The sequence below is a fragment of the Tasmannia lanceolata genome, unplaced genomic scaffold (genome assembly GCF_043159265.1).
Source record: "Tasmannia lanceolata isolate RefF3 unplaced genomic scaffold, GAP_Taslan_0.1 ptg000013l, whole genome shotgun sequence".
Taxonomy (NCBI): domain Eukaryota; kingdom Viridiplantae; phylum Streptophyta; class Magnoliopsida; order Canellales; family Winteraceae; genus Tasmannia; species Tasmannia lanceolata.
Window position 1 is genome coordinate 37,774,968 of NW_027518690.1, and position 24,393 is coordinate 37,799,360.

Genomic DNA, 24,393 nt, shown 5'->3' on the forward strand with positions numbered 1-24,393 from the left:
TCTCAGTAGAACTGAATTTCAAGTTTTACCCTGGAGATAATACACCAGAAGGCCCCAAAATAAATTTTATGATCAAATGAGAATAAATGTTGGCTGAGTCAAATGAGGAGAAGAGTACTCACGAAAATCCAAGTGTTACATAAATTAGGCACAAATATAATATCACATATCACAGAATAAAAAACAATGACTACAAAGCTACCTTATGAATTGTAGGTGCCTGATCACTAAAACAACTGCCAAAGCAAATAGCTGTGCCAATATAAATTATCACTAAATAACTTCGAAAGCAACCATTCAAAAAAATTCCAAAGCATAGAACTATGCTAGTATAAACTATTTAAGAATTCAGCATAAAAAAGACAGGAAAAAGTAAATGCACAAACTGCAAAAGATCATAAAAAGGAAACACAGCTAATAATATGTCCAGAAGCTGGTTCAAACCCAGTTTACAATATGGCATATGTCAAACAAAATTGGTAAGATCTACAAAAACAATGAAGTTGACAAAAGATTTGCCAAGTCAGCTCAATTAAGAGCCTGATTGGATTAAGGGGCTTAACTCAGTTTTAACATCTTACAAAACTCGGTAGAAATCCATAAAACCCCAATAATTGGAATTGAATGTTGACGTATAGACCTCAACTAAGATAAAGGCTTACTTTTCCTCAGTGTAATAAAAGATGAAACCAAGACAAAACAATAATCACACAACATACGTTAACAGGAAGCATATTGAACTGCATGAATTATAATAATAAAGCCAAGCAAAGAGCTTAAACAGGATTACCTGAAGTGAAGCAAGGTTGATAACCTAAAGCATAATAAAGTCTGATAGATAGACACAAAGATTCCAAATCACCCCAGGAAGTTCAGTCACCCTCACACAACATACATAAATAGCAAGCATATTCTAACAGTCTTTAGGATAATAAAGCCAAAGTCGAAAACTAAAACAAGATCACCTGAAGTGAAACATAGTTGACTGCCCAAAGCAACATGGACCCCAATAGAAAGCCACAAAGTTCCTAAGCTTTCAAAGGAAGCTCAGTCACCCTACCATTGATGGACAAAGACACCACTACTTCTAAGAGCTTTAAAGAGGTGCAAGCAATCTCCACCTGTTGCAACTCGGACATCATTACTGTTTGGGCAGCGAAGAAAGAGCTCGTCCACAAGACAGATGGCTCCACTCTTGATTAGCCCATGCAGAAGCTTGAATCCCACCCCTCCTACGTTCATCTTCAAAACTGCGAAATCGCCTACCGCCACAGTTTCTTTAAACCAACGAAGAAAATTAAACCTTTCTGAGGGAAAATATGATGACAAACCCATTTCTAGGGTGGAATCAAAATCAACAGTAGCCTGCTTTTCGGATAGTTCAGGATCATAAATAAAGGTAATGCCAGGTATTTTGTTATAGGAAGTTAAGACAGATACATTGTGGTCTATTGCATAAATTTCAAATGTTCGAGATTGCATTGGATAGAAGGGCAGGAACAACTTTGCAATGCTGGAACTATCAAACTCCCCTGCTCCAACATCGATATATACTAACCGTTCTCTATTGGAGATATCCATAAATTTCGGTAGATATGATATGTTATTTTCTGGTTCTATCAGTTTCTCTTCCACAAGAGGCTCCAAATATCCCATAAAAGGCTTATTAGTAGTAACGGAAGGACACTCATTAGGAAGGCGAAAATATTCAAACGAACTGAAATCATCGGATTTTTTCTTGAAGACTACCAAGGCAAAGGAATCGATCCCATGCACGTTAATAATCTCAGAGCTCTTCAAGAATGATGAAATTGTAGTAGTAATCTTAATCAAGCCATCCGGGTTATACCCAGAAACTCCCAAGAGCATTGCCCCGACGCCACCCGGTTGCAAGATGCGTTCAATCTCGAGCACAAGGAGAGCAGGGACCGAAACCCTATAAAGTCCCCTAGAGAAGACGAAATCAAAGGAATCATCAGGGAATTCGAGCTTGTAAACAAACCCTTTCCTGGCCAAAAATGGGTGTCGAATGAGCCCAAAAGCATCAGAAAATCCTAGCTCTCGCAACATTGAAACAGCAGGGCCCATTCCCTCACCGACACAGAGAGCTTTTGCACCATAATTCAACAGTTTCTTATCCATAAGTTCTCTAAACACATCATCCATAAGATTCACATTTTCCTGAGATGGAGACAAACCGGAAGAAGTTTCTAAAAGAGGCAACCCATAAAATGAGAGGGGTTTGAGAAACAACCCAGGAAAGAAGTTGCGTCCAGAAACACAGTCATTAGAATTCCAAGGAAAGATCTCCATAGGATCAATGTGGGAATGAAATTGCAAGAAAGGAAACATTGCCATTGCTGACACAATCATGATCACACGGAGAAGTACACGCCTGACTAAGAATCCACGGAGCATTCGCAATTCAGAATTATAGAAATCCATGACTTTTCTTATAGATCTCACCTCAACACGATTAGGGTTTTCTCGAAATCTCTCAAAAGCGAAAATCAACCTCAAATCCAATGAATTTTCAAATTTTGATAGTAATCTTAGGTCGAATTGATGCGTGGCTTGGACGGAATTGGGATTTTTCGAAATGCTTGCCTTGATTGTGGAAATGTAGCAGATCAAAGGGGATTCTTTCAAAATTGAAAGAAGAGAAATCAAATTAAAAGGGAGTTTGTTGGAATTATTACCAGAGACTAACGAGTGCAGAACCTTGAAGAAGTGTGATTTGCACCCACGAGAAACCCTTGAGATTTTTGAAACCCTAACCAAACCCTCATTCGAACTCTTCTAAGCATTGGCTCGAAAAAGGGTCGTGCCATCTGAGGAGAATGGTATTGTATGTGAGGAATCTCTACATTATTCTTCTTTCTAAGATCTGTCACACATAGAATTAGGGTTAGGGTTTGTGAGGAATAGTGAGTTTTTTTGTCTGGTTCAGTGACTGAAGCTGATGAAAAGAGTGGCTTTGCCGACGTAATCAAAGAGGATCGGACTCCCCTTATCAAAATAGATTGGAGACACGTGGCCCGAACGTGAACGTGATCAAATCCGTTGATCTGAAAGAGGAACATAAGTCTAGCCTTTGATCGGATGTTTCTAAGCCGTTGATCCATCAATCCCACTTATGGGACAGGGTTAGGTTTTTCTTTCTTTTCCCTTGAAAAATATGGAGATTTTATAAATATGGAGAAAAATATGGAGATTTTCCCTTATTTTTCAAAAAGTACTGTACGGACCATTTCATAGGATGATCCAAACCGTCCATGGAACATGACAGAACGTAAATAGATTGTGCCATAAAAATCATTTCCCTCCGATCTATAGAAGTTTCCATAATATGCAGTTCGTGTATAGATCGGAGAGCTAGGAGCCTAGAATAATCCTATGGAAATGATTTTTTGGGCACAACCTATTTACGTTGTGGTCCATCACATGGACGGTTTGGATCGTCCTATTGTGTGGTCCTTACAGTACTTTTTGAAAAATATGGAGATTTTATAAGGGCAAAGCCCATATAGTCCCTTACTTTTTCAAAAAGTACTGTACGGACCACATCATGGGATGATCCAAACCGTCAATGGAACAGAACAGAACGTAAATAAGATTGTGCCATAAAAATCATTTCCATAGGATGATCCTATCCCTCCGATCTATAGAAGTTTCCATAATATGCAGTTCCTTTATAGATCGGAGAGCTAGGATCATCCTATGGAAATGATTTTTTGGGCACAACCTATTTATGTTGTGGTCCATCACATGGACGGTTTGGATCGTCTTATTGTGTGGTCCGTACATTACTTTTTAAAAAATACAGGATTATAAGGGCTTACACCGTATGAAAACTTCCTTATGAGAGATTTTAGTATATTTACATTGGGATTTGCTAGGGCCGAAAGGCATTTCGCAGCTCGCTGCATGAGAGAGGTAACTTTCAACAGATTTTGTCTTATTCTTTTAATTAATCTGAGGTGGCAGCTCTCTCATGCAACAGCCAGCCAAGGAATGCATTTCTACAAGCGTCCCTAGCAAATCCGACACTAATAATTTACCAAAATAATAAATAGGCAAATGCTAGCGTCCATCCCAAAAGGCATTTCGAGGCTGGTGGGTCGCACGTCAGACCAGCCACCTTGTGCATGAGACAAAAGATATTGTCTTCATTCACAAGTGGTCTGACATGCAACAGGCCAGCTGCGAAATGCCTTTTGCGATTAGACCCTAACAAATCCCTAATAAATATAGGCTACAATTATCTGTACATTCTTGTTTTACATCTCCTATTGTTTGCTGAGGTCTTTTTGGGAATCGCCACCCATATCTTTAGGCTCTACTGTTGCAATTACCTTCATCAGTGTTTGGATTGCAAATAAGAAAAATCATCTGATGGAAATTTCTTCTTGGGATTTTCTTGTTCTTTTCACGATTTTGAGGGAAAAAACATTAATTATGGCTAAATTAGAGGTATATTGTCATAAATTGAAGGTCCATTTAAATAAAAATTGAATAGGATTTGTTCAGTTTATCTTTTTTCGTGTGTGAAAAGTAGAAAATATTAAAAAAATTACCTTCTAGAGTAGTGACGTAAGTAGTCAATATGGATGGGACAACCCTTGGGTTTACTTGGAACTTATCTTGTAGAATAGTGGTAAGTAGTTTTTGGTTGTTAATCTTGTAGAGTAGTAGTAGATGGTGTCATTACCAATATAGAGAGAAGAGAGGGGAGAGAAAAAACATCAGTCGCGTTGTGGTCAAAGTCTAGATGGACTCTGAGATGGCTCCGGAAGAGAAGAAGAGCTACATGTGCACACGAACAAATGGTCAGAAGACCACCCAGAGTTTGAACTCCTAACCAGCAACAGATACGTAAGAGAAAAAGAATATTGGCTGCAGAACATGTACCTTTGAGCCTTTGAATGGTTTATATAAAATGAGAGTTCCGGAGTGAAGAGGAAAGTTATCACTTGAGGGCTCTTTCTTCTTTGGTCAAGGTTCTCTCCCAGATTAGGCAATATTCCTAAGAATCTGGGTTTCATCATTGATTTTAGTAAGATTCCAGGAATTAGGAATTCTATAGATATCTTCTGGCTATTGGCTTTTTCTAGAATAGCAGGTTTCCAAGGTTGCTTGCGGCGTTTTTCATACGAGGTGTTGAGTTACCCTTTTACCCATGGGATGATCGTATTTACGGGTGCCAAGTTACCCTTTTACCCATGGGATGATCATATTTACGGGTGCCACATGTCTACCTCCAATTGGAGGCAGGTTTTTACTCCCATCAATTCCCAAGAAATCCAAGCAAAGAATCACCTTTTATGGTTTTTGTCTTGTATTTTATTAGGAGGAGACAAGGATGGTACATCACCAGACAACCAAGATATATCCCTGGTAGTTTCCTGGGATTTCAATGCTATATTGGCAAGCAAACAAGGAGTTTTGCTGATGTGGTGCCCAAAAGTCAAGCAAAACCCTTGAGCTATCCCGGTTTAGCAAAAAAATCACCTTTTCTGGTTTTTAGCTTGGATTTGATTAGAAGCGGACAAGGATGGTACATCACCAGACAACCAAGAGACAAACTTGGCAGTTTCATGGGATTTCAATGCTATATTGGCAGCCAAACAAGGAGTTTTGCTGATGTGGCACCTAAAAGCCAAGCAAAACCCTTAAGCTAGCCTGGCTTTTGTGCAACATAGTAGCTAGACCTGGCAAAAAGTGGCCCGGACCTCCAGCTTCACCCGGCCCGCCCGTAATTTACGGGTCTGGGTCACTAAATTAGTGACCCGTTGAAATTTGACCCGACCCAGCCCAACCCGTCAAAACTGGGCCGGGCTGGGAAACCCACGGGTGCCTGTAAAAACCCAAATGATCAATATTCTATATGGTGTATGCCCCTATATTTCTGTATTTTTCAGAAAGTATTGTACGGACCACATCATAGGATGATCTAAACCGTCCATGTGATGGAACACAACGTAAATAGGTTGTGCCCCAAAAATCATTTGCATAGGATGATCCTAGCCCTCCGATCTATAGAGGTTTTCATAAATAATAATATGCAATTCCTCCTTTTAGATCAGAGGACTAGGATCATCCTATACATGGAAATGATTTTTTGGGCACAACCTGTTTACGTTATGATTCTCCACATGGACGGTTTGGATCATCCTATAGTGTGGGAAAAAACAGCAAAAAAAAAAAAAAAAAACTAGGTGACCCGTGGGTCTATCCGGCTCATATAGGTGGGGTCTGGGTTCACAAAATAGTAACTCGTAAGATTCCGGGTCATTTGTGACCCGGCCAATATCACCCGGGCCCGTATGGGTTGGGTGAAACCCGGCCCGGCCCACCCGTCTGCCAAGTCTAATAGTAGCACCAGTAACAAAATAAGGGAGTGTCAAATTATCTAACCATGGCGACCCGTCTTTGTTGGGTTTTTTTTTTTGAACGGTTTGTTGTTGTTGTTTTTTTTTTTTTATAGGCAATTAGGGGTTAGGCAGACCCCAAACCAGATATATTAAAGAGAAGAAAGATTACAATTTGAAATATTCAACTCCGGAGGAGTCATCATACAGAATTGAAATAAGCTCCGGGGGGGGGGGGGGCGGGGAGGATTTCATTTGAGGGGATTGGATCTCCTTTACAAGGGCATTGGGTTTGTTGTTGTTTTTTACCACACTCCATAGTTATGAAAATCCAAGGAGGGGTGACCTTGGCAAATGAAAGGGCGAACTTATCATTGCCCTTTATTTATAAGTCGTGAATATTAATTTTTGCCACACTTGTACGCATAAGCTTATATGGTGGTGTCCCAAGTTAGGGAATGTGGAGTAGTGATCAAGAAGATTACATGAAGAAACTTTGCTATCAGATGATAATTAATACGTGCATTTGTGCACCCACATAATCTATTATGTTCACATAAGATGCTTTTAGAGTAAGAACAAATGCCTAATCATCAGTTTTTGGATTTCCTCATAAAATCTGATAGGTCCAAGGCATGGATTAGTAACCTAAACTTTTAATTGTTTGACTCTCAACTTTCCGACTTAATAGAGAACTCAGAAAGGGCCACATTTTCAAAGGTAGGCAAGCTAGGTTGGACCCAAAACCTCAACCTTGTGACCTTATGTCCTAACTAGATGGTCACACGGCTCAAACCCCGGACATGCTTTTTCAATTTTTGTGTGGTGATTGATTAATTAGCAACTCGTAAAATTGCATTATTTTTTATAATAGGGATTTGCTAGGGACCATCGCAGAACGCATTTCACGTAATGACTGTTGCATGAAAGTGCAGCCATGTGGCTCAGATTTTGTCACATGGCTGCACTTGCATGATAGGCTCAGATTTTGTCTCATTCATTTAATTCATGTGAGGTGGCTGCACTCTCATGTAACAGCCATTCTGCGAAATGCCTTCTGCAATGGTCCCTAGCAGATCCCTTTATAATAATAATAAGAAGAATGAAAGTCCATTTATAATAGCAAGGAAAATGTACAAGAATTAATTAATGCACTTTGGTGACATGGATCCAATGGTGGCACCTTTGCTGCTAGCTTTTCCAAGCGCGCCCTTCAGTTTAGCATTCCTCAAACAATAATAATCTATGACACTGTAAGGCCCTGTTTGTTTAAGATTATGACAACCGATTGTGTAAGTGTGAAACTGATCATTGGACTCAAAATTACGTTTAAATCTGAGTCCAATAATCAGTTTAACACTCACAATCGGTTGTCATAATCTTAAACGAACAGGGCCTAAGAAGTGTCATCTAGCCCTCCCTTCGTGCACTGGGCCGCCCTTTTTTTTACCGTAAGAAGTTAGATTCCAAGCATTAACACCCAGCTAGCTAGCCTTTTCAAACGTCATGTTAGGCCTTCTGTTCAAGTCCAAACCCTATCCAAGAATAATATTGGTATGACTGTTGAGCCTTTACCCTAATTAAGCCTTGTAGACAGTGATGCAAGTAGATAACAAGAGTTCCAATTCATGCCCATAAAATAAAAGGACGTTGGTGTATTATATTTAAGTGGATAGGGGACGTTCCAATGTCCAAAATACAAGAGTTTCATCTTCATCCCCTGTAATAAAAAGATGATGGTATGGTTTACCAAGTGGATAGGAACAGTCCAGTGTCCAAAAATTATATTTTTAATGCAGAAAAAAGCTCATGAAGATTCCCTAAGAAAAGGTAGTCATGAGGAAACAGAAACAAGGGAATAATGGGTGCTTATTATATAAACAAAAAGCTAAGGTGACTATTTGTCTACCTTTATAAAACTCCAAAAGAAACATTAGGTTCCCCACATTAAGAATGTAGTGGCACTACATGCTCAGGTGAGATACGAAAATACAATCCCCTTTTTCATTTTGTAAGCTCTTGGATTGGTGAGTTAGGTAGAGACAGACAAGAACAAGGTAAAAAGTGAAGAAACTTATACCGAAAAAAGAAAGAAAAATGGCCATAACTTGTGTAAGAAAAAAGAAAAAGTACTAGAGGATAAGTTGTGTTTACTTACTCATTGCTGAAACGGCTAAACACATTAAGAAAGTCCTCCCCTTTAAATTATTGGAAATGAGTCAAATGAAGTTATGTGGGATGTACAATTATCAAAGAGTTCCCACGATATGCAGAGCTTGGGTCCACCATTGTTACATCAGTTTGATCTGGACCATTCAACCAGTAGGCCCCATATGGAGATGCCATAATCTGAAATTCGCTCTAATCCTTGAAAAAATATTCCAGTTGGATACCTCTTCCATGAAAATATTCAATGATTTAGCTTCTCTCGGTGAACCGCCAAAGACGCGTTGTTAACCTAGTTCTAGGAACCATCCATTTATGATGGAGCCAACTGCAATGGCTAGACTTGTGGTTGCCCATGGATTTGACTATATGCACATGACATGCATGGGCACTAGAACCACATGTCTCTTTTTTTGTGTGAAAGACCTTGGATTTAGATTATAGGAAATGATATTTTTTATTTTCCTATGTACATTTGGGACTAATAATTAATGCTCCATACGTTTATAATCTCTTATATCTTATTGTGGAACCATCGATCATTATTCCTATGTTGATAATCATACTCTCTTATTTATAGTACTTAATACAAAATTTCATTGATATAAGATATAAAAAGTGCCCTCTAATGAAATATAGTTCAAAGAATGCACATGTGAACAATAATGCTATTCAAAGTACATAGGAAACATTCTTCCGTCTTTATTTGAATTCATTGTGGTTGTAGAAGCCATGAACTCCTATGCGGCAGTAGCACTAGGACCAACGGCAACTGCAAGTAGGGTAGCGAAACTCGACTCCCCCGCTAACACTAGACTCCCCTTCCTGTCAATATCAATTGGAGGTCACTAAGCTATTTTTTTATTTGCCAGATAAATAAGTATAAAACCTAATGCATTAGACAGAAGGGCAAGGCAAACATGGAGCTAAATGAAGGAAGTGCCTTGTAGCTAGGGATAGGAAAGACGGATAACAATTATCAGTAATAATACTTTCTAATACCTTATGTAAAATGCATCAACCAGCAATATTAATTATTAGACCCCAACTATGTATACATCCCATTTATTACAATAATCAAGATAATATCAACATCCAATCAAAAGTGTAAAACAAGTTGTGTGATGCAACGGTTGAGCCTCTAGCTCAGTTGGTAAAGACTATGTGTTCTTTTCACTCTGATGTCGGTGGTTTGATCTAAGCTTACCTATAAAAATAAAATAAAAAAATGTTGCACTGCTATTAACAAAGTCTAGTATATATAGAGAGAGAGAAAGATAATCATGAAGTTTGTTGTGACTAATGATCTGATCCAATCTTAAAACTATACCACATTTAAGACTATTCCTCTCTTAAATCCGTAAGGTCCGACACCTTGATCTCTCCATGTACTGTGTGGGTGCCACAAAGATACGAGTAAGCTACCATACAGACACCTTACACAAAAGTTAATACACCTGAAGTGGTGAACTACTACCCATCCCTAGTTTGGTATGGCTACAAACATTACAAAGCATCCACCACCACCAAACAATATAAAGTGACAATCATATGAAAACTCAAAGGCCCCAAAAAGCTGAAAAAACAGAGAAAATATCACAAGGGTCCCTACCTCCATCCCTAACCCCCCACTATTCTCACAAAACTCCAACCAAATGAAAGACCCATCCATCCTCTCCAAGAGATATGGTCAGTTTGCTAAGATCCCACCACTCTCACAAAACAAAACGAAAAAAAAAAAAAAAAACAACACCCACCAAGAAAACTTTTTCCTCGTGGGAAGAGAGTTATGACTTTTTGCAGGGTAAGCTTAGAAAAGGGCTACAAAGTACAGAGGTTAGTAAGAAAAGAGGGGAGTTATCAATGCACATGGGCTAATTTTCATTTGAAGGAAGACATTTTGACTTCAGAAAATCGCTTTTTTTTTTCCTGGAGACAGTTGAAAGCGGGTGCCTGTTGTGGAGTGAGCAAAGAAATCCCAAAGAGATCTCAGGGGCCTTTTTAGCAGTGCGCTTTCTTTCCAACCCTCTTTCTCTCTTCTTCAGTTCTTCTTAGTCTTGTAAAAAGTAAAGCTGCTATTTTACTCTCCTTTTTTCACCTGCAATCCCACTACCTGTGGTAGGAACTAGGAAGAGAGGTTAAATGAATAAAAATAGTATATAGAAAGAGTAGAGGGAATAAAAATAATCTATCTTTTTAGAAAGGAATAATACGACACCACATATAGTAGTTGAAGATGGTTTTAAATTTCGGTTTCGGAATCTGTTTCGGCCGTAATTTTGGGCCGATATATGGTACACCAATAAAAACAATATTTTATTTAGGGAATTGCTAGCGTCCATTGCAAAAGGCTTTTCGCGGCTGGTGTGTTGCACCATCAGACCAGCACCCATTAACGAGGTGGCTGGTCTGATGTGCGACAGACCAGCCGCAAAAAGCCTTTTGCGATGGACCTTAGCAAATCCCTTTTATTTAATACCAAATTTTGGTAATTTCTATTGAAATTTCAGGGAAATACTAAATAATTAAGAAATGGAAATTGCTAGTGTCCATCTGTTGTCTTCATTCACGAGGTGGCTGGTCTGACATGCGGCAGACCAACTGCGAAATGCTTTTTGCAATGGACCCTAGCAAACTCCTAAAGAAATTTGAGATTTTGGGGTTGAAAATTCGGATGAAATATGAAAAAAAATGAATCGTCAGATGAACTTTCAGCTGAAATCCGGTGCCATTTCGGGTATTGGCGATTTCGGGTTTCAGCGGTGACCAAAATCCGAAATTTCGGTCCAAATTTAAAACCATGGTTGAAGGGGTACAAGAGCAATATCGTAACTTTTCATTGATTAAGTGGCAACTGACTATTGAGTCTTCTAAAGGGAATTAATAAATCTAGTTACAGTCAAAACGACAAAGAACAGTGAGAATCCTTATACGGACAATGTGCGGGCCACAAAGCAACAAACTTTTTCTTTGTTCGTTTAAATGACTAAAACACCCATGACCTTCTCCGATTTTTCCACAACAACCCAAATACTTTCTTAATTTCTATAAAGGGACCTTGTCGGACGACCATCAACACCAACAGGCGATTCCATGATGGGTATAGAACTCAAAGCTCATTCCTGAGTCCCAAACTCGACTCAGAAACTCCAATATGGTAACTCATCTATGCACCATCAACTTTTGAGTCCAATAATCAGTTTTGGACCCAAAATAAATGCTCAAAAGCTAAAGGCCCTGTATGTTTTGGATTTTGGTAACCGATTTGAGTCAAAAAGCTTAAGTTGTATGCCTTATGCGTAATTTAATCTTTTATACTTTAACACTCCCCCACACTTGTGGCCCCTCTTTTTAGGGTTGGCCTACACGTGGCACATGTAACCCCTCCTTTTTGGTTTTGGCCATTGCATGTGGATTTTTGCTATCAAGGATGTTTGAACTCAGGATCTTTGGCTCGGATACCATGTCAAACAACCAGTCACTCCAAAAGCTTAAGCTGTTGGAGAAGGTGTTATTAATCTTTTATACTTTAAAACAAAACTGGTTATTGGACTCAAATTTACGTTTAATTTTGAGTCGAACAATCAGTTTTTGGACTCACAATTGATTCTAAATCCAAAGTAAACAGTTCAAACTATAGTTGTCAATTCTGCTTCATTCGCCATTTTGTTTTGGTCACTGAACAAAACATTTCGGTTTTTCGGCCATTACAACGATTCATTTCGGGAAAGACGCTACGACTGGAGAAATGTTTTTAAACCTAAAAAAATTCAAAAAATAAAAAATTGCTAGAAAAATATATGAAACCATTATATGAATCAAATTTTAACTCACAACTAAGATGTCCAAGATCATTAACAACAGATGCCAAAAGAGGGAATAGCCGATCAGGCGATACTACTTACTTCCTACAAATTGAGAGGCCTATGTGGCCCTTGGAGTTGCCTGCTTGAATGCTACAGTGGGAGCAATTCTGCAGCTCCTCCTCTGATGCTCCAGAACAAGTTCTCCTGCAAACCAATCCAGCTTCTCAAAATTCGTCTGTTCTCCGATCTTCTTCCCTCCAAATAGCACCGACTCTACATTCTTCTGTTTCAGCATCTCCTCTGCAACTCCTATGAGCCTCTTTACATTGCTGGGACTTGGGTCGGAGTCTATATTGGCCCCACATATACCGAGGTTAGGCCCGTTTGCCTGTGACAATGGCAGGGTGACCTTATGTTTAGCATTGTATTAAAAAAAAAACAAATGGTAACTAGAGCTTTTATAAGTTTTTTGTATTTTCACTGTGGCTACAAGAGCAAGGAAGAACCTTACAACACAAATAATAACCATTAAAACATGAAACTGTGTCAGATTTCCCAAATTTATTCATATCGTTTTGAATACGATGAAAATGAAGCAACACGTTTGTTATAAAGTAAGACGTAGAAACTAGAAAGAGCTCAGACGTTACTCTCTGCTTGAATAAAATCTCAATAAAACCACTAGCTCTGTCCTTTTTACCTTTTTTCAGTGCTTAAAATTCCTACAATAGCCTGAAGCAAACCCCTTTCTTCTCTAGTCTCATTCATAAAAGAACAAGAAAATAAACCCAAAAAAAGAAAAGATAAAGAGGATACTGATATTGGCACTACCATTTTTTTAATAATTGCACAAAGTCAGCTTCTCTATTCTGGCTTTTGAGACCTTTTTGGGAAATGTAATAACCTTGGACAGCTCTTTAAATAATAAAAGTCAAGATGGGTAAGTGCAATTATCAAAACAAGGTACTTCCAATATCAGTAGTCTAAACAGAAAACACATTTTCGGTTCTTCATAGTAAAGAATTCATTGTTACCACCCATCAAGAGATAATAGCAGTTTAAATATTAGATAACATTACAGTGGGCCCACCAATCTAGCAAGTGAGTCTTTCTCTAGTGCCAGTGAAGGAAACATTGCTTGGAAATCATGGGAATCAAATTGGCAATCCGAGTCGACTCAGCAGAGTCAACCAGTTCCTAAACTAATAAAAGGGACTTGTTTGTGGTAGGTGTGACTAGACTCTCAATTGTTTGGAAAACAAAGAAAGCGATAAACGACCCAATTTGTACATCACATCTTTCTCTCCCAGAGAAAACTACAATAATAGCAAAACCCTGATTCCAGATAAGTACATGACAGCACATTTTGTCTGGAGGAATTAAGGGTGATGAAAGGGGAACTTCCCAAAAATAACAGCAACACCTGGTCATCATTTCACTACCCGTCCTTATCCACCATCATTATAAGAGAGGAGAGATCCCTCCGCCCCAAAACAAGCCTAAATTCCAGTTGTCTCCACCAAGTACCGAAAGTAAAGGATTGTTTTTCCTTTTTTTATTTCTCCTTTGATTTGTAGTAACTGTTAGTTTTAGTTACTTTCGAACCTTTTCTACACCGCTTCTGCACTTTTTCCATCCATTTCGGAGAAGGGAAAACATATGGCCAACTATGGTTCTAAACCACTAATCCAGGGGTGCAACTCGGGTCGGGTTCAACCCGATTTTGGGTTGGGTTGGGTTGGGTTTTTTTTTTAAATCAGGTTGGGTTGGTAAAAATAAACCCGAATTGAAAATCAGGTTGGGGGTGTCGGGCAGCCCGACCCGACCCAAAACCTGATTTCCAATTCCGATATGTGCTTAAATGTTAAAACCCAATTTTCAACTGAACACATTTCCCATTAAAGCTAAAAATGTGCTTAAATTTCAACATAAATTTATCCTTCAGTTCAGTTACAAAAAGTTTTTATACGATGAATGCCTGTGTAGGAATGTGAGCAAAAAAAATAGTGCGGCCCAAAAAAATATGTGCATGAATTGGAAATCGGGTTGGGTCGGTTGGGTCAGGTTGACCCGATTGCAAATCAGGTTGGGTCGGGTTGAGCCCGGCAAGGTTGGGTTGGAAAAAAGGGTTCCTCGGGTTCCTCAGGTCCGTACATTACTTTAAAAATTAAAAATAAAAAAAATAAGTGACTATAAGGGCTTACACCATAAAAAAATCTCCCCGTTTAACAGTGTGCTCACGTTAGCATGAGGAAAGAGAGAGTACCTGAATTCGGACATAGTTGTGGCTCCTGCTCTGGCCAAAAGCCATGGCTACAGAGTGGTCCACCATATCAGCTGCACCATCAGCAGAAATCCTAGCAATGGGCTTAGCCCAATCCTTACCCTTCCAACCTTTCACCTTCTCAGACTCATAACTCCCTTCTAAAAACTGACCACTACCCAAAGACAAAACCATAAGATCCTCCACCCCTCGCACGAATGGAAACTCCTGCTTATTATGCAACACGTGTGTAATCGCCGCAGCCGTAGGATTACTCATCGCCAAACCCCCATCCACAGCCACGCACCTCGTCTGACCATCCACAGACATCATCTCCACCGGCTCAAACTGAGCCGGCTCAGCCGACGTGGCTCGACACACCTCCCAAAGCTTAAAATCAAAGCTCTCCGTCTCTAACGCATCGGCTCGAGAGAATAGAAACGGAGCCGAGCTGGATAGATCGTAACACGGTATTAGAATCGGCTTCAACGTGTCTTTTAGCGTTAGATTCTCAGTAAAAGCCTCTTTCATCGCTCTCTCCATTCCAACAGTTGCCGAAACCCTACTCGTAAAAATCCGCCGGAAAAAGGCGCCGGAACTAGAACTCGCCGGTCGGAATAATCTCTTCTCGTTATCCACTAAGAATTTCCAAGTTTCCTCGGCCGTGAATACTGGCCGGTTTCCGGTTTTGGTAGAAAACAACATTGCCGTGAAAATTCCTCCGACTCCGGTTCCGGCACCGACATCAAAATAATCAGAGATTCTCGCGTCTGGATCGCCGGATCTTGACCGGAGAGCTTGTTCGAGGTAAGCTAGAGCTTTTCCGGACAGAATCCCTCGCATTCCGCCTCCATCAATGCTAAGGATGCATACCTTACCTCTTTGGTTTTTGATCGCCGTAGGTAAAACCTCCGGCAGAGTAGCATCGGATTTCGTCTCAGTTCCGATCTGTTTTGGGATCCAGAGCTTTTGATCGTCGTAGCCGAAGAGGAATTTGCTTTCTAGAATGGAAAAGATCTCGTAGCTGAGCTTGTCTGTGTCAATGCTCGGTTCTTGCATTTCCGAAGGATTACAGTCCATTTTTTTTTCTGTAGGAATTTCTTTCTATCTGAGCTTCTATTGATCTGTTTTTCCCTCTTTCACATGCTTAAATTTCTTGAAGATTTTGGTCTGAATATTGTGTCCTTCACAAATTCTTTCCAGATTTCAGCTTCGAATCTTTAAATTCACCTCTGATTTTTTCTCTTTCGGAAAGTATCCAAAGCATTTGTTCTATATAAAGCCAAAATCATCTTGTCTATCCACCTCTGATCCTTTCTACTATAACTTATCGGCTAACTTTTCGAGGTAGGCAAAACGATCCGAACTTTCAGACCGAAACGAAAAGCTCCAAAATGTCACTCAACAACCTGTTTTCTTCTACCTCTCTCTCTCTCTCTCTCTACTTGTCACATCAGCTTGTTCTCCTTCTTCTGTAAATTTTATGTTTCAACAATGGTGTTCCTCGACAAAAAAACACACCTTCTTCCTTTTCCTTTTTTTTTATCTTGGAATCATCTATGGCTTTCCTGCAGAGCACACCGAACTACAGCGAGATAAAAAAAATGGAGGAAGGACGAGGCAAATGGGGCAGGGGGTTTCAGAGCGTGTCTTCTCGCATTAAAACCCCTGATTTTCAGACAAAAGGATTTGTCTCCATTCATTCATTCATCTCTCGCTCTCTTTCTCTGGTTTTCTAACTAACCGTGGTTAGGTATCTAAGGTAACCGACGCTCGCCTGGTTAAAAAGCGGGCCCGCCGTCTAATCGTACGGTAGAGATTCACTGTAGGAGAGGGATTTAGGGAATTTCGTTGGAGGTTCCTTGGATATGATTGGCGGCTGCTAATAAAGGTATAAGAATTTTCTTTTTAGGCTAATGACATTTGGAATACCATTTTTGATAATGGGGACAACTCATCTTGTCTTTTGTTATTTAATTAATTGCAGAGTGCGGAGAACTTTTTCGTGGAAATTGTAATACCCTTTGACAGCTGATTAAATCATAAAAGACAATAAAGTTCGTCCCTTTATAAAAAAATATAGTAGTGCAAATATCAGTAGCTCACTTTTACTGTCCCATTATTTAATGGATTTGCTAGCGTCCATCGCGGAAGGCATTTCGTGGATGGTCTGTTGCATGTGAGAGTAGCCACGTCAAATGAATGAAGACAAAATCTGTTGGAAAGTTAGCATGTGTGGCTGCTCTCACATGCAATAGACCATCGGTGAAATGCCTCGCTGATGAGGCTAGCAAATCCCTTTATTTAATCTCTTCTTTTTATTATTATAAATGAAAAAGTAGGGGGTTTTATCCGGTGTAAGCATGTATAGTGCCACTATTTTTCAAAAAGTATGGTACGGCCTACACCATAGGATGATCCAAACCGTTCATTTGGTGGGTCACAAATAGGTTGTCTCCAGAAATATCATTTCCAGAGGATGATCCTTGCCGTCTAATCTTTAGAGGAACTGCATATATAGTATGGAAACCTCTATAGATCGAAGGGTCCAAAATCCAAAATCGATTGCATTCGTTTTAGATTTTGACTACCAATTGGGAGTCCAAAATCGATTATTGGAGTAAAAATTACGTTTGATTTTGAGTCCATGGTTGGGAGTACAAAATCAATTATTGTTTTTGAGTCCATGGACTCGTGGAACCATGACGGGTTCTGGCACGCCCGCATACGCACGGTCAGCCAAGGTGCTTGGGTGACGCATCCCCGCGGAAAACTTGTCACCATATTTGCGAATTTTGTGGGCTTTTTCTTCATGCTTTCAGTTGCCCAAGACCATAATTAGAAAAATGTGATTCATTTGCGGGAAAGAAATCGAGTTTAATATGGCATCGGTTCCAAAATAATGTAGTACAAAAATGGCCAAATATATGTAACAACATGAGAAAAAACATATCTATTACATTTAAAACTTTGTCATTTGTGTAGGGTTGAAAAGTTGGCCAAAATGCTTTTTAATGCCAAAAAAAAAAAGAATTTTTGCTGTAGAAGTTATAAACGGAGTATTAACTAGTTTTAAAACGAAGTTTTGCTAACTATGCCCTAGAGACGCTTAATGTGCCCATCCTTCACCAATTACTAAGTTGACTGTTTCTAGTCGACGGACCAGATAAGTTATCTGGTTGATTGACAAGAAACACTTTTTCCTTATTCTGGGGATTTGCTAGCGTCCATCGCAGAAGGCATTTTGCGGATGGGCTGTTGCATGTGAGAGCAGCCACCTTGTGAATGAAGACAAAATCTGCTGAAAAGTGAGCCGGTCTGCTCTAACATGCAACACCCCATGCCCGAAATGCCCTCTGCGATGGACCCTAGTAAATCCTTCTTTTTTTCTTAAGTCTTCCGTCTCTCCCCGCACATGCTAGCTACCTGTGTAAAAGAAAATAATTTCCCTTTACCCTCAACCCTCCGTGCCAAGGCCGACAAACGGAATATTGGTCCACTCCGTTCAGGTTTTGGATAGCGAGATTAAAAAAACCCTAGAAAACTATTTGGGAAATTGTAGAGGGTGCATTTAAATAGGCGCCCCCCCCCCCCCCCCCCCCACGCGCATGCACAACCGATCGCCCAACATACATTCGGCTGAAAATCAACATAATCAATGTCAAGCACTAGATCAATGGGAGTAGTAAACGTGGCCTCATCTGGTTTCCCCAGTCGTCGTGATCTGAGATCTCATGTCAACACTTGTCTGTCACTTTTACTATTATGATTTTGTTAAAAGCATAGAAAAATCACCTGAGGGTCAGAGTCTACAACCATTCAAGTGCCGTCACTCTTTTGCTTTTATTTTCACGGGTCTCTTATAAGAGAAAAATTCATATTTAAAATGGAAGAGAGAGAGAGACAGAGAGAGAGTACTCCACCTTCAATACAGAGCATTAGTGGGAGAAATGGGGCCCCATGCAAGTACAGCAAAATCTCATCTTTTAGTATCATAGGTCCCTATGAAGTAGGAACTAGGGTCCAACTTGGGTTATGCTCAACTCGAACTCAATGGGTTCAACCTGATTTTGGCTTGGGTTTAATTGGATTAGGATTGGGAAAAGTTACCTCGATTTGATTTCGGGTTGGGTTAGGGCTGAGGTCGATGGGAAGTTGACCCGACTTAAACCCGATCTTTGTCCTCTAATTTAACGTGGTTTTCAAAATCTTAGGATGATGTTTTATTTCCTTTCTTTTTTCTTTCTTTTTTTTTTGTATTTTTTCTATTTTCAAATCAGGCTAACCTTAACCCAACTCAATCCAACCCAATTTGGGAAAAAACAAAGTTAGGCCAGTGAGGTTATGGTTGAGGCAACTAGAGGCGGGTTGGTTAGGGTTGCTCACCCTGGACTTGGCATGAGAGAAGTAATAATGGTACCCACTTTTTTCTATTTTCTTTTCATATTCTTAGGCTACCGATATTTGCACTACATGTTTTGATATAAGCCAAACAAACTTACTGTGTCTTTTTCTTTTCTAAGCTATGTTCAGTTGCGTTCTCGGGAAATCAAATCCCGGGAAAACACCTCTTTTTTTCCCGAGAAAGCTAAAATAGTGGTGTTCACTTGTTTTCCCTAGAAACTAACAGGATGAGGTGGAAAATTTCAAAAAATGACATTGAAAATGTCACAAATGACGTGGAAAAGACTCTTTTCCTGCAAGTGTGAGAAATCAAATCCCACTATTTTGATGAGATTTTGTTTCCCACTCTTTTGCCACAAATGTGAGAAACCAGATCCCACTCTTTTGCCACAAGTGTTTCCCACCAATGTTTAATTGGCAAGTGAACAGGCGTGGGAAGCATTTTCCTGCACAGTTTCTTGGGGTTTCCTACGTAAGTGAGCAAGTGCAGGAAACCTTTTCATTCATAGTTTCTCGGGATTTCTTTAACTTTCGCCATATCAGTTTCTCAAGCATTCTTTTCGCGAAATTTCTTTTCCTTTTCCGGGAAAACAAGTGAACGGAGCCTTTGGGAATTGTAATAGCTTATGACAACTCGTTAAATAACAAAAAAAATGGTGAGTTTGTCTCTTTGTCAAATGGGAGACAAAAATTGAAGTGAGAGAGAGAGAGAGTTGTTAACGTGTAGGAGGGAGGTGTGAGGAAACACATGATTGAGGTAGAAGATCTGCTCTCTACTCAAGATTGGCAGCCTAACTTGAGAAAAGAACAGAATGGGCATAAAAGTTTTCATAAATTACGGATTTCGGGTATTTTTAAAACAAATATCAAACACGAGTGATTCTTGAAAATCGGGTGGGAAAAAGACCCCCTCGTATGTTGTCCTTCCTGACAAATTCACAACCCAACGACAATCATTATCTTTGAAGTAATATTTTATTATTTCTCACTTATCTTTGGGTAAAATGGCTACGTTATTGAATACTAGTGGACAACCCGTGCGATGCACGATGCAAAATATAACTAATTCGCTAAAATTTTGCTAATATACGTAGGATATTGAGAGATATAAATAATTTTGCTAAAATCTTGGGACATAGGGGAGATTTTTTTTTTCTAATAAATAGAAACAATTTTGCTAAAAACGTACGATATGGTGAGATTTTTCTACAATCCAAATATATCACCTTATAGAGAGAGTTTTATGTTTTTTGAGGAGGGGTGCCACGTGGAGCACCCACATCCTCTAGGAATCTATTTTACACATCTCTTTTGGTTGAGAACGACGACGTTATTAAATATTTTATTCTTTCTCACGTCTCTTTTGGCTTAGAACGGCGACATTATTAATATTTTATTATTTCTCACATCTCTTTGGGCTAAGAACGCTGCCAGATTCTAGAGTACGCCGCCGGAATATCAAGTACGCCGTCGGATTCAAGGAACACCCACCGTTCAAAGATATCAAGTACGCTGCCAGATTCTAGAGTACGTCGCCGGAATATCGAGTATGCTGCCGGATTTTCTAGGTTCAAACATGTGTTCCAAACGTATCGAGTACGCCGCCAGATTCTAGAGTACGCCGGCAGAAATAAGGTGTATGCCGGCGGAATTCGGGGGTACGCTGACGGAAATAATGGGTACGCTGGCGGAATCTCATATAGAGAGATATAGCGGTATTGTTAGAAGATGCCACCATTCCATATTGATGTTCACGTGTCGTGAAACGCGCCAATTTAATTGGCAATAATGAAAAAGGAAGCTGAAGGACGTTTTGTTGATGTCAGAAGGGTAATGCAGTCTTTTTACCACTCATTTTTTAAGAATCAATTGTGTTTGATGCTTGTTTTAAAAAGTACGCTAGATACCTAATTTCTTGGAACTACTATCCTAGTCCCTACTTTTCTCGCCTAACTTTGTGGCATTCCCCGCTGAGTCCGTAACGTTTGCTTGTCAGTTGTCACACCGTCAAGTCCTTCTTCCGGTTCAAACAAAAAGAGATCTAAATACATTACCCGTCTTTTTACATATGCGCCCCTTCTACTTTGTAAGGAATGCTTCGTGCTCCATAGTCCCGTCACATCTTTAATTAATCTAATCGCTCATTCGCTCCATTTCATAGGCCTGCTTTGGATCTCGATGCCCCCAAATCACATCGTTAGTTAGGCAATGGGAATCGTTGATTTGATGGATAATAGTCCATATAAGGCTCTGTTCGATTTAACATCATCTTGAGCCCAATAATTGCTTTTGGGCTCACAATCGGGGGGCTCACAATCGGTTGGACAATCATTGGGACTCAAAATCCCGATTAATTTTGAGTCTAATAATTGGTTTTGTGCTTACAATCAGTTGGCAATATCTTAATCCAACAGGACCTCGTTGTCGTTAGCGTTAGGCAATGAGAATCGATGATTTGATGGTTAATATTTGCCATGGCATTCTTCAAACATGAGTAGAAAGCGAGGTTACTTGTTCATTGGGAAGGCTTTTTTGTTTTCCCATCTTCTGTGTTCAGTTGCATTCCTCCGGGTAGAAACCAAGGACAATTGACATGGCCTAAAATATATAGAAAAGTTACAAAAAAATTGTATTATCTTGGAGAAATTACTTCTAAATGGCAACATTATGATATTTCAGGTCCCTTTAGTGTCGTACATTAAAAAACCCGAAATGCCCTCTTCTTCTTTCCTACGAAATGACATCATGATGGCATTTCACGTTCGCCTAGGGTTGACTCGGTAATATGTGGGGTCAACCACACATCTCACTGATTCGATCCCAAATTTTACCGGGTTAACCCCAAATCTCATCGACCCCAACTTTCTCTTCTTCTTTTTCTTCCGTTTCTTTTTTCATTTTTTGTAGTGTTCTCCATTTTCTAGTGTTGATTCTTCTTTTTTCCTTAATCTTTCTCTTATTTTTCATTTTTTTTCCAGCGTCGATTCTTTTTTCCATTCTATTTCCTCTTGTCTCTCATCCTCTTCTTCTTCCTCACATCCTCCTCCCCTCTTCAGTTGCATCAACGTCGGCGGTAGAGATGAAAAAACAAAAAAAAATTAAGAAGAGGTAGTTTTGGTCTTTTTCATCATACAATGCTAGACATGCATGAAATGTCGTAATGATGCCATTTTGAAGTAATTTCTCCAAAATAACACAATTTTCGAGGAGCTTTTCCAAAAATAAAGGAAAATAATAATAATCTTAAAAAAAAAATGAAATATTTAAATGGCTAATGTGTCGCATACCAAAAAAACCAACAAATTATAAAGGGAAATGATAAATGCGCCCCTTTTCATCACTTGGGACACCCACCTGCATTGTGCGTGGTAATCAAGTCCGTCCACTCCTTCAAATGTGAAGTACATCAGCCCCCTTTGCAGTCATAGATAGCAATAAGGTCCTTCCACTCCTTCAAATGTGAAGTACATCAGCCCCCTTTGCAGTCATAGATAGCAATAAGGTCCTTCCACTCCTTCAAATGTGAAGTACATCAGCCCCCTTTGCAGCCATAGATAGCAATAAGGTCCTTTCACTCCTTCAAATGTGAAGTACATCAACCCCTTTGCAGTCATAGTACATTGTAGCTGGGTGTCCCAAGTGATGAAAAGGGGTACATTTATCATTTCCCATTATAAAATACCCCAAATGCATCAAAAGTTAACAATTTCTTTGGGGTTGCAGGATACAGTGCCCTTAACGGCTTAACTCTTTATGCTATGTTCTTAGGCTGCAGATATTTGCACTACCATGTCTTGATAGTAAGCCAAACTTACGGTGTCATTTCTTTTTTAACATGGGTGCAGTAATTCTTCTGATGAATTATTTTGGTTCTTGGGACTTTTGTGGAACAAAAAACTTCCTGGGGGATTGGTGGGAAAAAAACTCCCTGGAAGTATCCCGGTAAAATAAAAATCCCATGTTTGGTTGACCGGACTATGGTGGGAAAAAAAGTCCCGGTAAAATAAAAATCCTGCTTTGTTTGGTTGCTCGAACTGTTGGGAAGAAAAAAGTTCTTCTTTTGGTTATTTTGGTTCCTCGGATTTCGTGCGGGATTATTTTGGTTTCTGGGATTTTTTTTCCAGCTTAGGGTTTCGTGTGGGGTTATTTTGGTTTGTGGGATTCTTTTTTGCCCACTATATAACTAGCAACCAAACGTGGGTTTCCTGTGGAAATTCCACAAAAGTCCCAAGAACCAAAAAAATTCTGGCATCCAAACGGAGTGCTTTTGACAGCTAGTTAAATAATAAAAATACAAGGTGAGTTTGTCTCATTATCAAAACATGGTAATGGGAGACATGTGACTGAGTGAGGTGAGAGAGGGATAGAGAGAGAGTTGTTTGCACGTGTGGCCAGTGAGGTGTGAGGAAACACATGATTGAGGTGGAAGATATGCTCTCTTCTAAAGATAGGCAGCCTAACTTTGTTGCATTCCTCGCTCAGTCCGTAACGTTTGCTTGTCACACACACCTGTCACACCGGTCAAAGTCCTCCTTCCACAGCTAAATACATGACCCCCTTCTTCTTTGTAAGGAATGCTTAGTGCTCCCGAGGGAGTCCAGTCACATCTTTAATTAATCTGATCGCCCCAAGTCAAAATCATGTTTAATCTTGAGTTTAATAATTGGTTTTGTGGTTACAAATTTACAATCAGTTGGCATTATCTTAAATCAACAGGGCCTCGTTGTCGTTAGCGTTAGGCAATGAGAAGATGGGTAATAGTTTGTCATGACATTCTCCAAACATGAGTAGAAAGTGAGGTTACTTATTCATTGGGAAGGCTTTTTTGTTCTCCTATCTTTTGTGTTCAGTTGTATTCCTGAGGCTAGAGATCATGGAAAATTGACATGGCCTAAAAATATAAAAAAGTTTCTCAAAATTATGTTATCTCGGAGAAATTACTTTGGAATGACAACATCATGATATGATTCACCAATATTTGTTGGGAATTGAAACCAGGCAGAGCTCACCCCTAAAAGCTAGCTTTTAGAGGGAGGGTGCCCATTCCCTTACAACCCATCCCCATCCCCATCCCAATACTGATGTGGGACTATTTGCTTTTGTGTGGAACTTCAACAATCTCCCCCTCCACGCGGAAGCAGCGTTGACCATCTCGCCCCTCCACGCAGCGGCTACGTGGGAACTACTAGATCTTCGCCGAAGGAATTTCACCATCCTTGGAGCCACACCGGGGTTACCAAGATCTTTCCGGGAGTTACCACACCCTAGCTCTGATACCATCGACCCCAACTTTCCCTTCTTCTTTTTCCCCTTTTTTTTTCCCATTTCTTCTAGCGTTTTTCATTTTCCAGTGCTGATTCTTCTTCTTTCCTTTGCCTTTCTC

General features: G+C 39.7%; 2 protein-coding genes across 5 annotated transcripts; both read right to left on the bottom strand.

Moving 5' to 3' along the window:
• Positions 1 to 772: 772 nt before the first annotated feature.
• LOC143890047 (uncharacterized) lies at positions 773 to 2,977 on the bottom strand. Its single transcript, XM_077394572.1, has one exon. The coding sequence runs from the start codon at positions 2,443 to 2,445 to the stop codon at positions 1,057 to 1,059; it is 1,389 nt and encodes a 462-aa protein (XP_077250687.1). The 5' UTR covers positions 2,446 to 2,977; the 3' UTR covers positions 773 to 1,056.
• Positions 2,978 to 9,212: 6,235 nt separating this feature from the next.
• Positions 9,213 to 16,297, bottom strand: LOC143890050 (patatin-like protein 6). 4 transcript variants are annotated; one of them, XM_077394580.1, is made up of 3 exons: positions 14,610 to 16,297; positions 12,443 to 12,731; positions 9,213 to 9,362 (listed from the first exon to the last, which is right to left on the bottom strand). In XM_077394580.1, the coding sequence occupies exons 1-2, from the start codon at positions 15,684 to 15,686 to the stop codon at positions 12,462 to 12,464; spliced, it is 1,347 nt and encodes a 448-aa protein (XP_077250695.1). In that variant the 5' UTR covers positions 15,687 to 16,297; the 3' UTR covers positions 9,213 to 9,362; positions 12,443 to 12,461. The 4 variants fall into 4 exon arrangements, with proteins under 4 accessions (XP_077250695.1, XP_077250696.1, XP_077250693.1 ...); XM_077394581.1 differs by lacking the exon at positions 9,213 to 9,362 and adding an exon at positions 10,303 to 10,650; XM_077394578.1 differs by lacking the exon at positions 9,213 to 9,362 and adding an exon at positions 10,303 to 10,662.
• Between the last annotated feature and the right edge of the window lie 8,096 nt (positions 16,298 to 24,393).

What these genes read in the sequence shown, in the direction of transcription:
- LOC143890047 (XM_077394572.1), bottom strand. Translation starts at nt 2,445, where the DNA reads ATGGATTTCTATAATTCTGAATTGCGAATGCTCCGTGGATTCTTAGTC.
- LOC143890050 (XM_077394580.1), bottom strand. Translation starts at nt 15,686, where the DNA reads ATGGACTGTAATCCTTCGGAAATGCAAGAACCGAGCATTGACACAGAC. An exon ending in ACAACTATGTCCGAATTCAG is followed by an intron (nt 12,732 to 14,609) that starts GTACTCTCTCTT and finishes CCATTGTCACAG; the next exon opens with GCAAACGGGCCTAACCTCGG.